Source organism: Vigna unguiculata, chromosome 6 (genome assembly GCF_004118075.2).
Source record: "Vigna unguiculata cultivar IT97K-499-35 chromosome 6, ASM411807v1, whole genome shotgun sequence".
In the NCBI taxonomy this organism is placed as follows: Eukaryota; Viridiplantae; Streptophyta; class Magnoliopsida; order Fabales; family Fabaceae; genus Vigna; species Vigna unguiculata.
The window spans coordinates 33,871,134-33,885,226 of NC_040284.1; the positions used below are offsets into that span (position 1 = coordinate 33,871,134).

The 14,093-nt window shown below is 36.6% G+C and overlaps 2 protein-coding genes across 2 annotated transcripts; one reads left to right on the forward strand and one right to left on the reverse strand.

Annotated features, from left to right (window-relative positions):
* Nucleotides 1–1,276: 1,276 nt before the first annotated feature.
* On the forward strand, nt 1,277–6,325 carry LOC114186562 (pentatricopeptide repeat-containing protein At1g10910, chloroplastic). Its single transcript, XM_028074501.1, has 10 exons — nt 1,277–1,538; nt 1,621–1,705; nt 1,875–2,138; nt 2,558–2,860; nt 3,755–3,859; nt 4,068–4,167; nt 4,259–4,578; nt 5,241–5,417; nt 5,502–5,630; nt 5,926–6,325. Exons 1-10 carry the CDS (start codon nt 1,333–1,335, stop codon nt 6,142–6,144), a joined length of 1,908 nt encoding a protein of 635 aa, XP_027930302.1. The 5' UTR covers nt 1,277–1,332; the 3' UTR covers nt 6,145–6,325.
* Nucleotides 6,326–7,979: 1,654 nt separating this feature from the next.
* LOC114188033 (cell division control protein 48 homolog C) lies at nt 7,980–12,701 on the reverse strand. The gene is made up of 10 exons (XM_028076517.1): nt 11,729–12,701; nt 10,442–11,028; nt 10,131–10,283; nt 9,746–9,862; nt 9,537–9,641; nt 9,095–9,160; nt 8,938–9,002; nt 8,649–8,850; nt 8,364–8,468; nt 7,980–8,205 (listed from the first exon to the last, which is right to left on the reverse strand). The coding sequence occupies exons 1-10, from the start codon at nt 12,609–12,611 to the stop codon at nt 8,152–8,154; spliced, it is 2,337 nt and encodes a 778-aa protein (XP_027932318.1). The 5' UTR covers nt 12,612–12,701; the 3' UTR covers nt 7,980–8,151.
* Nucleotides 12,702–14,093: the final 1,392 nt, after the last annotated feature.

The window sequence follows — 14,093 nt, forward strand, 5'->3', positions numbered from 1 at the left end:
AATGTTGGAATTGACACATTTTGCTCTATGTTATTTTGTTAATAATTGTATACAACATTCTTTGTTTAATAGGGAATGAAATATTTATGTTTTGTATTTGATGATTATGCATTCTTTACTTGTGTTGAAGATAAAGTAAGGTTCCATGTATTGCTTGTCATCAAGCAAGAGATATTTACCTTAGGAAAAAGAAAAATGTATTTATAAAGTGAAAACATTTATTTATTCTTGTTTAAATCGTAAGTGTCATCATACTGAAAATTTGGTTAACTTGAATTGAATCAAATAAAACCCCTAAAATGAAAAAAAAATAAAATCATAACATCAAATATACATTAATTTTAGGATATATCTTCGGTATTAATCAGTACCTATGATATGGATTATTTGATTATTTTTAATTTAAATTAATGCAAAAAAGTATATTTAAAGTATACAAGAACAATAATTTAAGAAGTTTTAATGAAATATAAATTTTAATTTATGAAAAATACATAAATTTACAAGAAAAGCTTTTATTTCTTTATCGATAGCTCAAGAATGTAGAAAAGTTTATAGATTAGATTAAGTAAGATTAGTATAAAAATGAATCTTTAGTTATTTGTACTAAATTCATATATTTTTCTAACTCAAGAGTTGTCAAAACGGGTAAACCAGCCTGACCCGACTCGACTCACCACGAGTTAATGATTTAGTGAGTCAACCTAATTTGGCTCACTTTTTAACGAGTCAAAAAAATTTAAACCTGACCCGACCCACCACGTATTGGCACGTTAAACGGGTTCGCTCAGAAATTCACTTAATTAAAAAATATATGATTTTTTTATTTTTTTTCAGTCAAAACTAAATTGTAATTCTAATTAAAATCTAAATAAAATTTAATATGATCAAAATATAAACCAAAATAAGAAAAAATACAAATTATTTATCTATTGGATAAAAAAATAACTTAACATGGCCCAAATGTAAAATCTAACTTAATAAAAAAAATAAAAAACTTGTGTGACCTTTTTATCTACAGATTGCTGAGCCAACCCGGCTCACCACAGGTTCAACCCGGATGAGCCGGGTCAAAAATCAATCTGTATTAAAATTTTAAAAAAAATTTCAACTCAACCCGAACCCGTGATAAATCGAGTTAACTTGCAAATTCCAACCCATATTTACGTCTCTACCCAAAACTAATGAAATTATAAAAAATTTATATATAGTACTTAATTTTCTCATATCTAAACTCACAGGAGAATTTTCAATAATTTTATATTTTTGGTTGAATCACATTCATCTTTAAAAAGTTTACCTGGGAATGAAATTTCACTACTGAAAGAAAAAATGGGTTTTGGGCACTCTGCAATCCCTTCTTCTCTGGCAATTCCCGCTTCCGCGTCGACGGCGGAGCCACACACCCAAATTCGAACTCAGCCTCAACCTCACAGAACCACCGTCAAATTCCGAAGCTCCAAATCCTTCCCCTCCGCAAGAAAAGCAGCCACACTTGAAATTCAGCGCTCTTCCGATTTGCCTTCAACTCTTGCTAGGTTTTCTCTTCCATTGCTACGCCGTATTTTCATTCTTCCTTCTTCTTTCTACGTTTTCTCACTCTCTGGCTATGACTTTCAGGCTAGGAGAAGCTTTGACCGTCAAAGACCTCAATGCCGTTCTTTATCACTTTAAAAGTTCAAACAAATTCAACCATATCTCTCAGGTGTTCGCTTCTTCCACTTTTTATGTATAAACTACAAATAGCTTTTGAGAAATTAATATTAATATGAATTAATATTTACAGATTAACTACAAATAATTTATTTTATTTTATCAATGCATCGTTATTCTGTTCCGTAATGTGTTTACTGTTATTGAAATTGCATTTGCAGCTGTTTAAGTGGATGCAAGAGAACAACAAGATTGATGTTTCGTCTTATTCTCATTACATGAGGTTCATGGCGAATAATCTTGACGCTGCTGAGATGTTGCAACTGTACCATAACATTCAAGATGAATCAGCCCGGAAAAATACCCTTGTATGCAACTCTGTTCTTGGTTGTTTAATCAAGAAAGGCAAGTTTGATTCTGGTATGAAACTCTTTCAGCAGATGCAGCTAGATGGTCTAGTTCCTGATCTTGTTACCTACAGCACGGTATGCCATTTTATTCTTTATCTTATTTCACGCTTTCCTTACATTTGTGAAAATGAGTTCTTTTTACTTAATTCAGCATGCTTGAAGTTGTAACTTTAAAATCATTCAACTCTCTGATTCTAACAAACTCCTACTCAAACGGATCCACCAGCTAGGCATTATCCTAACAAGATTATTCTCCACGGGCTGAGTTAACATTCTAGAGCAACTAGGACAGTACTAAAGGCCCACAATCTGCTTATGTCTTTGGCTTGATGATGGTTCTTTTTGGCTTGCTGTACCCTTCTGCAGTAGCATAGACAGGGCCTTCTCCAGTAGACTTTGTAGTGTTGACTTTTTATGTTTTAGGCATATACATGGGTCTAACTTTAGGATTTAATACTTTCCTATTTTCTGATTTCGGTTGTTCTCATCTTTAGCTTCTTGCAGGTTGCATTAAAATAGAAAATGGCTATCCTAAGGCGTTAGAGTTAATTCAGGAATTGCAACACAATAAACTTCAGATGGACGGTGTAATTTATGGGACAATCCTGGCAGTGTGTGCTTCCAATAGTAAATGGGAAGAAGCAGAAAAATATTTTAACCAGATGAAGGATGAAGGTCACTCACCAAACGTTTATCACTATAGCTCTTTGCTCAATGCTTACTCAACGTGTGGAAGCTACAAAAAAGCTGATATGTTGATTCAAGATATGAAATCTGAAGGGTTAGTACCAAACAAGGTTTGTTTTCCCTATCATTTACTAATTTTAAGATCATAGTTTGTGTGTAGCAATTTATGGCTATTAAATCATGGTCTTTGATAATATTATACGGGCATGACTATTGTTCACTATGATTTAAAATTAAATTTGGACACTTAGGATATCTTAACCTCATGCCAGATACATAATGCAGAATTGTAGATGGAAAAATTAGGATTTTATCTTCAATAGAAGCAAGCAAGTATACTGATTAATTAAAATAAAAAAATATTGGTAAAGGATTGATTTCATGTGGATTGTTACAAGTATTAACTACTAAAAAATCAGTATTATTTGTGAAAAATAAAATCAACGGGAAAATTTTGAGAATTCCAGACTAATACAGAAAAGGAAACTAAAAAGACAACTATTATAAAAGTTCAACGAGTAAAAAAAGTCATGCATGAATCAATTCAAAATATTTGAAGTGGATGCCATGTCCTCAACATTTACACTTTACCTAAATACATTTTTTTTTTAATTTGAAGTCAAGAAAATAATCAATTGCCTCTGAGAAAACCAGGCGAGGAAAATATATGCAGCTTCCTCAGTCTAATATGTCAATATAGTTTACCATCGAAGTAGAATATTAATAACCAGTTTAACAACAAAGTAAACAACTGAAGCTGTTTTGTTTCTTTTATCTTTAAACTTTTGCACATTCACCCTTATACCATCAATCTTGTATAAGGGTCGTGTTAGAGAGAGATATACAATATAAAACAATTCGTATGTCTTCACCAAACATCACTTTTTTGTCTTGTTGAAATGCAAAACCTTTCGTATGTTTCCTATATGTCACTTTTTAATATTTGATATAGAGCAAGCGTTCACTAAAAAGGACTCACGCTTATTTAAAATAATGTTTTGCAGGTCATATTGACTACCTTACTGAAGGTATATGTTAAAGGAGGTTTGTTTGACAAGTCTAGAGAATTATTAGCTGAACTGAAATCTTTGGGCTATGCTGAAGATGAGGTAAGAAAAACCTTTGAAATGAACAACAAAAGGTTGTTTTGTGTTTAAAACATTGTGAGATCATTTAATAAAATCATATTATCTATTCTTAACTGATGACCTACAATTTGTTTAATATCATAAATTATATATCCTTCTTTTAACCTTTTTATTTTCCCATGTCTTCTTTTCCAACTACCACTATTTATTTATCTGAATTTATATGCAGATGCCATACTGTATACTCATGGATGGCCTAGCTAAGGCAGGAAAAATACATGAAGCCAAAGTAATCTTTGATGAAATGATGAAAAACCATGTCAGATCAGGTAAGTTGTATTCAATGAAATGTATGACATGATAAACATTCGTATAAATATCTGGTTATTCTAAGCCATTGGTTATTTCCCACATGTGCAGATGGCTATGCTCATAGTATCATGATATCAGCATTATGTCGAGCCAAGCTTTTTCGGGAAGCAAAACAGTTAGCCAAGGATTTTGAAACCACCTCTAATAAATATGATCTAGTTATACTGAATTCAATGCTGTGTGCTTTCTGTAGAGTAGGTGAAATGGAAAGTGTAATGGAAACTCTAAAAAAGATGGATGAACTTGCAATCAGTCCAAGTTACAATACCTTCCATATTTTAATAAAATATTTCTGTAGGGAAAAAATGTATCTATTAGCTTATCGAACCATGAAGGACATGCATACTAAAGGCCATCAACCAGGAGAGGTATGGCGTTTTATCCAAATACTAATATGGAATCCCCTGTATTATTGAACTTGGTCTTTCCTCATTATGTGACTGAAAACTGTCCTTTTAATTTTATTATGTGTACACATCTTTTTGGATCTTTGTGGCGGCAAGGCTGCTGCTACCTTGTTACCTAAAGGTCACAGGTTCAAATCCTGGAAGCAGTCTATCTGCTAGTGGGGTTAAGGCTGTATGAAACTGTTCACCCTAGACCCCACTAGGTGGATGTCTTATGCTGTAGTTTTCATTTTCATTTTTTGTACATAAATTGTTTGGACCCTGGTTAGGGATTTCACACTTTTCTTGCCCAGAACCTGGTGTAGATTTCTGCTTTCTACAATTATATATCTCTGCATGTTTTTCAAAATTGAGGTTTTTTCCTTTCTCTTATTAAATTTTTCTAATCTACTAGTTAGCCTTACAGTTTTACCTAATGGAAATAGCTGCGTTCCTGAAGAAAAAAATGAAAGACCTGTAAAATAATTATTGGAAAAGGGAAAAGAGTCTAATTGTTAAGTTGCACTTACAGAACTAAAACACTGAGAATGTTTCATTTGATGAAAAGCTACCGCAATCTTATTTTCATCTGTTGTTGGTTTAGTTACTAAATAAAAGTTTATAATGTCTTTCTCTCTTTGTAGGAGCTCTGTTCCTCTTTAATATCCCACCTTGGTCAGGTAAATGCTTATTCAGAGGCATTTTCTGTTTACAACATGTTGAGATACGGCAAGAGAACAATGTGCAAGTCACTTCATGAGAAGATTTTGTACATTCTTCTAGCAGGTCATCTTTTGAAAGATGCATATGTAGTAGTCAAGGTATTCTAGGTTTACAGAATACATAAATCCTAGTGTTTCTCTTGTTATTGCAGTTCATCTGATGATGAATCTTGTCCTGTTCAGGATAATGCAAAATTTATTTCTCATCCTGCCACCAAAAAATTTGCTATTGCATTCATGAAGTCAGGTAACATCAACTACATAAATGATGTTCTGAAGACTCTCCATGATAGTGGCTACAAGCTTGATCAGGTAATAGGCTTGGTGGTATTTCAATTTGAATACTGTTATTTGAATGACATTTGATTCATGATTTTCTTTTCCTTGACATAATGACACCAACGCAAAGGATTTCTAAATCATACCTTTGGCACTGCAAAAGTCCTGACTTTGACCTGATTGCTTTTTGACAGTTTGAATAAAGTAGAATAACTGATGGAATTTTTTAACAACTAGGTCCAGATTAAAGGATTTTCAGTAACCCTAGAGCTAGGGTTTGTGGCTTTAACTTTTTACTCCAAACTTAATCATATTCGTTGTTGTGCAGGATTTATTTGCGAAGGCTGTGTCACGCTATTTAGATGAGCCTGAAAAGAAGGACTTGCTGCTACACTTACTACAGTGGATGCCAGGGCAAGGTTACGTGGTTGATTCATCAACAAGGAATTTAATCCTCAAGAATTCACACTTATTTGGTCGTCAGCTCATTGCCGAGGTTTTGTCCAAGCAACGAGTACAATTAAAACACAAAAATCTCACTAGATAAAGCATCATCCTAACTCTACGATGATGGTATATTGAATCACTTCATTTTTCCCCTCTTCAATTTTTTCGATTGAGTTTTTATAAACAGCATATCCACACCTTAGTTCTAGGGGTGTGGATTCACGAGTTGTATATACAGCAGAAATAAATATATCGCGTCAAATAGATATATGATCTTTTCAGTTTTTTTTTTTTTTGATAAGCAATAAAAGGGTGATTCTGTCAGCAAAGGATAAAAGGAAAACAAAAATTGTAATGCCTAATTATCATCACCATTTAGACAAATATGGGCCAAAGTAATCTTGAGATGAATCCTGCACGTACAAACTAATAAATATTTGTTACCCTATATTGACTTTTTTTTCTGATGAAATAAATGTATTCGATGCTTTCTAATTTTAGAACCTCTGTATTTACTAAATATTTTCATGCCTTTTATTCTTTAACGTGTACCATAAAGCACAGACACATAAACAAAACTCAACACTAAAATGAAAATATAAAAGAGATGGAAGGTTAGATTATATTGTAATTTATTTTTCATGGTCGTATTGAATAAACGAGTTAAAGAGGTAAAATAAGAAGTGAATGATATATCATGTGACCTTTTTTTACTGTCTAACAGAAGTAAAGTAATATAAGAATTAATGTTATGGCTGCTAAGGATTGTGTGGCAGAGATTGAGCCTTTAGATATGAGAGACAAGTTAAAAAAGAAGGATGTATGGATCAAAGAAGTGTCTTTGTCATAAGGTTAAACTTAACCATTTGAACTTTGGTATGATTTATTAATTCTAATGTAAAGAACTAGCACATTTTGGTGCAAGTAGGCAAGCTTTTAAAAAAATGCAGTTCCAATCTCTATGCGTTGTTGTTCCCCCCAAATTCCTCTGAATAAATGCATCCGTTAATTATCAACAAATTTGCGTGATGAACCAAAGTAAGAAACTTTAGTTCCTTCACAAATGATTGTGAGGAGGAAATTCGGATTGCTTGAGAATGAGGAATTATGATTATACAGAGAGATAACAAATTATAGATTACAAAAGATAAAGAATTGAATGTAGTATTTAATTTTATAGTGGGCCAGACTATTTTGACCCTAACCCATCTTGCCTGTTTCTTATGCACCCTATTAATTTTCTTCCTGCACCCTATCAAAGCTTCTGAAAATTTTATTCGGAATAAGGGCAAGTGTCTTTCAGAAAAGTGGTTGAATATCTTCTAAAAAAATGTTTCCATGATTAATTTAGAACATTTCGAAAAATAAAATCCAAAATAACGGACTGTAGGAGAAATAGCCACCCATTTTATGTGAAGGTTTTGTGACCACATATTGTTAATCCATTCATTATGTGGGAAAGTACAAAAAAACCTATTTTAAAACTGGCTTGGTCCGTGGACTGGACCATTTATAAAATTAACGAATTTCCACTTACATGATACTTTAAAATTTTCAATAACATGACTTCTTCTGCAGTTGTAACATGTCAAAATGCTTATGGTTGTTAACCATTACGTCCTTATTTTTGGCCCCATTAAGTAAAGGATGGCAGGAAGTATCTCCATCACAGAAGGCAATTCACACTTGCAACATCAAAATCCAGAAGACAGAGAACTCTTCAATTTACAAAAAAGATTAAATCAATATCACAATCAAGCACTACTAATTCAATTTAATGAAAAAAATTTCCTTTTGAGGAAAGGAAAAAAAGGTATAGATTCAAAACAAAGAAATCATTCAATGAACCACCAATAAGGGTTTTACTTTTGTAGAGTTTTATTTATGCCATTCTTTTATAAGTGACATTTATATAAACATGCGATTAACAACTCATTTCCACATAATAAAGAATAGCATAAGTAACTGAATACTTCAAACATTTCACATTTCTTAAATCGATATTCCATTTCGCCTTTCAACAATTACATTCTCAGATTGAATACTAACATTGCTTACAAAAATATTTCGAACAGACATAATGTATAGCCATGCCATGTTGTTCGCTCTACTTTAAAGCTACTTTAAAGCTCTCCGACAAGTGCTGATAGTACTGCTTTTGCTGTTCCAAAAATAAAGATAAATCAATGAAAAATGTGCTGATAGTACTGCTTTTGCTATTCCAAAATAAAGATAAATCGATGAAAAATTCTATTAACTAATTTATTCACCACAAGGCATCATATTTCATGCTTATGAAAATAGAGGCATAAGACGTACCCGGTCAGATACTGAGGGCGAGACTTTACTTAGTGCCATCTCAAAATGAATACTCTTAATAGTTGTATCTTTCTCTTCAACAGCAGCCATTGCTGCTTCATTAATCTGTATAGCCAATACAATCAGTATCTCCAAATTTACTCTTTTCCCTATAATCCTAACTACATAGTTTGTCCCAACAATGATCAAACACGCATGCATACATACATACAATGATATAAGGGATAAAAGGACATAAGGGATAAAAAGACTAAGAGGCAACATCCATAAAAAGTAGAGACCAACCAGTGCAGCAAGATCAGCTCCGCTTAGATTTTCACAACCTTTCATTCTTGCAATCACACTCAAATCTACATCGGCATCAATTGCCTTAGTCCTTGCAAGAGCTTTCAATATCAAAACTCGCTCATCAAGGTCGGGGAGTGGAACGTAAAGAAGTTTACCAAATCTACCCGGCCGTAAGAGAGCACGATCCATCACCTCAGGCCTGCAAAATTGAGAAACTGACTTTGAATATGGCGTGATGTGTAGTGAAATAACTATTTCGATAACATATATGGTGAAAAAAGTGTACCTATTTGTGGCACCAATCACGAAAACACCACGCCGATGCCCTGCGCCATCCAACTCAATAAGCAACTGCAAATTCATATAACTGTCATGTTTCCATCTTATTATCAGTTTAAAATTGCTATACTTTTCACGTTACAAAATACTATTAATTATTTGACCTGGTTCAACAGTCGTTCAATAACCCAGCCACCTTCCTTACCACGTTTTGTTGTCAAAGCATCAACCTGAAAATGGCATAAAAATAAATTTTAGCACTCGTAGGTATATCCTTCTATACAACAATTTGTTTGTTGAGAACTTGTTCGAACCCTTCATAGACCAAGGAAATTAATATTAATGATAAAACAGACTTCAACATCTAGTCCGCTTAGTAAGCACCACTCACGATAATAATAACCAGTAATGTGAAAGAGTGAAAGAAAAAATGCCTAATAATAAATAGAGGAACAGAACAAAAACAGTACTTTATATTACTTCAGGAAGAAAAATGTAGACAATAATACTTTGTATTTAGTTGTTATTCAAAATCAAATTGGCATGTCATGACAACTCTACACAATAGAAAACAATGTTATATACAACACTACAAAGTAGACAAACCTCATCAAAGAAGAGTATACATGGTGCACATGTCCTTGCACGGCTAAACAATGTTCGAACTGCGAGTTCACTCTCTCCAACATATTTATTTAAAAGTTCGGGACCCTAGAATTGCAATAAAGCAAATTAATCATCAATCATTTACAAAAGATGTGTATTCAAAACAAGACAACCAAAATGAATGAGATGGGTGGAGTATTTAGACAGACCTTAATATGTATAAAACTAGCTCCTGCCTCACTAGCAACCGCCTTGGCAATCAGCGTTTTACCACAACCCGGAGGTCCGTAAAGCAAAAATCCAGTCTCCAGATCAACCCCAAGCCTCTAAAATAAATGAATACATGCACAGTAATCAATGAGTGATATACAATTATGCAAAGACAAAAATCAAACAAGTTTTAGTAGAAGAACATGAAACTTATTAATGAGAATTTAAATATATCCCTATCTGTTATTCCATATATCCCTATCCCATTGTACCCCTAACTTTTGTCTAGAGCAAAATTCTAAAATACTAAAAACTAAAAGAGAATTATGAGAGGGAAAGGAGATAAAAATTCAACAGAAGATGTAATTGCAATGGTTTGTTTACCTCATAATCTTCAGGATATTTTATGCGTCTTACAATATACCGTTCAAACTCCTTTCTTAACATGTCAAGGCCGCCAACATCTTCCCATTTTACATCGGGAATCATGGAGAATCCTTCCCTTCTTAATGAAGGTTGTATCTTCTTTGATGCTTCCTGCATGAACGTGTCCAGATAATAAACTATTAGCAAGAAGTGCATATTCCCAAACTAAAAACGAGATGAAACACAAATCATGAGAATATAAATGTTTATATGGACTATAAATGTTCATACTAATCATAATAATAATAATAATAATGATTAGACCATACCTCAAAATCAGACATTTTGATGGCAAGCTTATCTATTTCTTCACTGGACCAAGGTTCCCTCCACCAGTCTTCATGCTCACTCCTGAGTTCTTGAGATAATTCACGTCTCCTTTCGTCAATTATTCTCTTCATTGCCAGATTACCAGCTTTATCAACCAGAGCAGCCAAATCAGCACCAACAAATCCTGATGTAGCCCTGGCTATTCTCTGTAGATCAAATAAACCCTCAAGTCTAAGATTGGAAGTAAGAACAGATAGGATCTCCTCCCTAGCAGATTCATCAGGATGGCAAATGATAATTTCACGATCAAATCGACCTGGCCTTCTCAAGGCAGGGTCAATGGCATCAGGCCTATTTGTAGCTCCTATTACAAGAACATAGCCAGCGCTCTCTGAATCATCTGGTTGAAGGAGCCTATTTGATTGATCCATGCAAGTCAATAATTGCGTCACAATTCGCTTCTCCATCTCCCGTTGCAAATTCTCTCTTTTAGATGCAATTGCATCAATCTCATCAATAAAGACAATTGAAGGTGCACTTCGGTAAGCTTTAGCAAATAGTTCTCTAATATTTTCTTCAGATGCACCTAACCACAAAAAGACACTAATATTTCAGATATTACCATCGTAATCATTTGATGACATTAATGAAAGCAATGAATCTAATCAATCCTAACAAAACATGAGGATTGTATCTCTTAAAATTCTATTCTAGAAGGAGTGTTATGCTTATGCTGATATACAAGGATAACAACAAAAGAACATGCAACTGAACAATTGAACTATCCAGAACATAAAGTTAATATTCAAGTCCAAACATCAATCTCATCAATAAAGATGATGCAAGGTGGCTTTAGCAAATAGTTCTCTAATATTTTTTCATATACACCTAACCACAAAAAGACATCAATATTTCAGATATTACCATCGAAATCATTAGATGACAGTAATAAATGAATCTAATCGATCATAACAAAACACGAGGACTGTATCTCTTAAAACTCTATTCTAGAAAAAAATGTTATGTTCATGCTGCTATACAAGGATAACAACAAAAGATAATGAACTGAACTATTGAACTATCCAGAACACAAAGTTAATATCCAAGTCCAAACATTTCAGATATTACCATCGAAATCATTTGATGACAGTAACAAAAGCAATGAATCTAATCAATCATAACAAAACAGTACTGTATCTCTTAAAACTCTATTCTAGAGAAAGTACTATGCTTATGCTGCTAAACAAGATAACACAAAGTTAATATTCAAGTCCAAACATTAATACCTGAGACTCCAGAGACAACCTCAGTAGCTGAAATCTTATAGAAAGGAAGACCAGTCTCATTAGCTATAGCATGAGCAAGTCGGGTCTTCCCACATCCAGGTGGACCATGCAACAAAATTCCAGCCATTGGCTTCACTCCTAACTGTCTAGGAATTTGGGGATGAAACAAAGGTACAATCACTTCCATCTTCAGTTCCTCCAAAACTTCCTTCATCCCACCCAAATCCTTAAATCTCGGCCCATCCTTCCTCTTCACCTCACCATTTGAAACCTCACCACCGTTTGAAACCGAACGCATAGATTGCTTCCTCACCTCAGTCGCCTCATTCAGAACAGTGTCTTTAGGTCTACTACTCATCTCCATTTCAACGTTTTTTTCCTCCGCCGCCGCCTTCTTCTTCGGCGTATATGACTTCCTCAGCATTTCCTTCATCAAATCAAACTGAGGTTCCACCTTTTCCCCGTAAATTGCGTCCTCCGAAGTCGACACCGTTTCCTCGTCATCACTCTCCGAAGAAGCAGAGGACGACGAGGAAGGATTCGGCACCCTCCTTCGCACGTGTAACGCTTCCATCTTCTTCAGCTTCTCTTCACCCTCGTCGATTTTCTTCCTACGCTTTCGAGACGCGCTTCGGGATTCTATGTTGTCGTCATCGTCACCATCCGAATACTTGGGCGTGGGAGTGTGATTCAGCTTAGCGGTGGAATGAACCGCTTCCTGGACAAATCGAATTAGGGTTTGGTGTTTGGTGCGGTGGTAATCGGGGTAAGTTGAACGGAGATGGTTGGCGATTTCCTCGGCAGTGGAGTACTTGGACTTGCAGGTCTCAATACGGCGACGGAGGGCTTGTTGCAGAGACCTTCCACCTCCGTTTCTTCCCATTCTCCCAATACTCTCTACGTTGTGTTCTTCTTCCTCGACTATAATCCCTAACCAAAGCAGTAGCTATAGTTCTTCTTAACCCTAACTAAAACGGGTATTGAAACAATATAATTTAAAATCTATAATTATAAATAGGGGTGGGCAAAAAATCTAATGGATCTGGATTTCAATCTAATCTACATTTTATATATTTTATGGATTGGATATTCATTTTATAAATCAAGATTTTTAAATATGGATAATCCAAAAAATCCAATCCAAATTTTCAATTTAAATTTTTAGTTGGGTTAGACTAAAGGTTGAGATGGACTATGCTAAATTCAGACTAGGACAGGCCTTGCTCGACGACTTATACGGATCGGGCAGGCCCGACGACCATAAGAGGTTGGACGACCTATACGGATCGGGCGCAACAATCCAGAAAATTTGAGTGAGCCCGATGAACCGAACAAGGCAGGTAGGCCTAAAAATCCGAACGGGCCAAGCGGGCCCGATGACCTGAATGGCTCAAGCAAGCTCGAAGAACCGAACGGGTCAGGCAGGCCCGAAGACCCGAAGACCTGAACAGGTCAGGCGGGCCCGATGACCCGAACGAGTTAGGCAGGCTCAAAGAATCGAACGGGTAAGGCGGGCCCGAAGATCCGAACGGGTCAGGCGAACACGAAGACCCGAAAGGGTCACGCGGACCCGAAGACCCGAACGGACCAAGTAGGACCAATGACGAAAACAGGTCAGGCTGCCCAAAGACTAGAACGGGTCAAGAAGGCCCAAAGACCCGGATGAGCCCGATGACCCGGACGGGCTCGACGACCCGAACGAGCCCGAAGACCCGAATGGGGCGGACGACCTGGACGGGCCCGGCGACCCGGATGGGCCCGACGACCCGGACGGGCTCGATGACCCAAACGGGTCTATCGACCTACATGGGCCTTACGACCCGGATAGGCACGACGACACGAACGGGTCGGACGACCCGGATGGGCCGAACGATCCGGGCGATCCGGACGGACCTGACGACTCAAACAACCCATATGGGCTCGACGACCCAGACGAGCTTGACGACCTACACGGGCCTTACGACCCAGATGGCACGACGACACGAACGGCGCGTCGACCCGGATGGGTCCTACGACCCAGACGGGCTCGACGTCCTGGACGGGGCCTACGACCCGGACGGGCCCGACGACCCAAACAGACTTGACGACCCGGACATGATCGACGACCTGGATGGGCCCGACAACTCGGACGGGCCTGACGACGTTGACATACCCGATGACCTAGACGAGCCCCACGACTCGAACGTGTATGACTACCCGATTGGGCCCGACTGTTTGGACAGGTCTGTCCGGGTCGTCTGGCCCGTTCGTGTCGTCGGGCCCGTTCGGGTCATCCGGCCCGTTCACGTCGTCGAGCTTGTTCGTGTTGTCGGGCCCGTTCGAGTTGTCCGGCCCGTTTGGGTCGTCGGTCTCATCCGGGTCATCC

Excerpts from the sequence above, each read along its gene's own strand:
- LOC114186562 (XM_028074501.1), top strand. The coding sequence starts at position 1,333 with ATGGGTTTTGGGCACTCTGCAATCCCTTCTTCTCTGGCAATTCCCGCT. Across the intron at positions 1,539-1,620 it reads TTGCCTTCAACTCTTGCTAG|GCTAGGAGAAGCTTTGACCG; the intron begins GTTTTCTCTTCC and ends TATGACTTTCAG. Across the intron at positions 5,418-5,501 it reads ATGCATATGTAGTAGTCAAG|GATAATGCAAAATTTATTTC; the intron begins GTATTCTAGGTT and ends TGTCCTGTTCAG.
- LOC114188033 (XM_028076517.1), bottom strand. The coding sequence starts at position 12,611 with ATGGGAAGAAACGGAGGTGGAAGGTCTCTGCAACAAGCCCTCCGTCGC. Across the intron at positions 11,029-11,728 it reads GGTTGTCTCTGGAGTCTCAG|GTGCATCTGAAGAAAATATT; the intron begins GTATTAATGTTT and ends TTTTGTGGTTAG. Across the intron at positions 10,284-10,441 it reads TCAAAATGTCTGATTTTGAG|GAAGCATCAAAGAAGATACA; the intron begins GTATGGTCTAAT and ends ACGTTCATGCAG.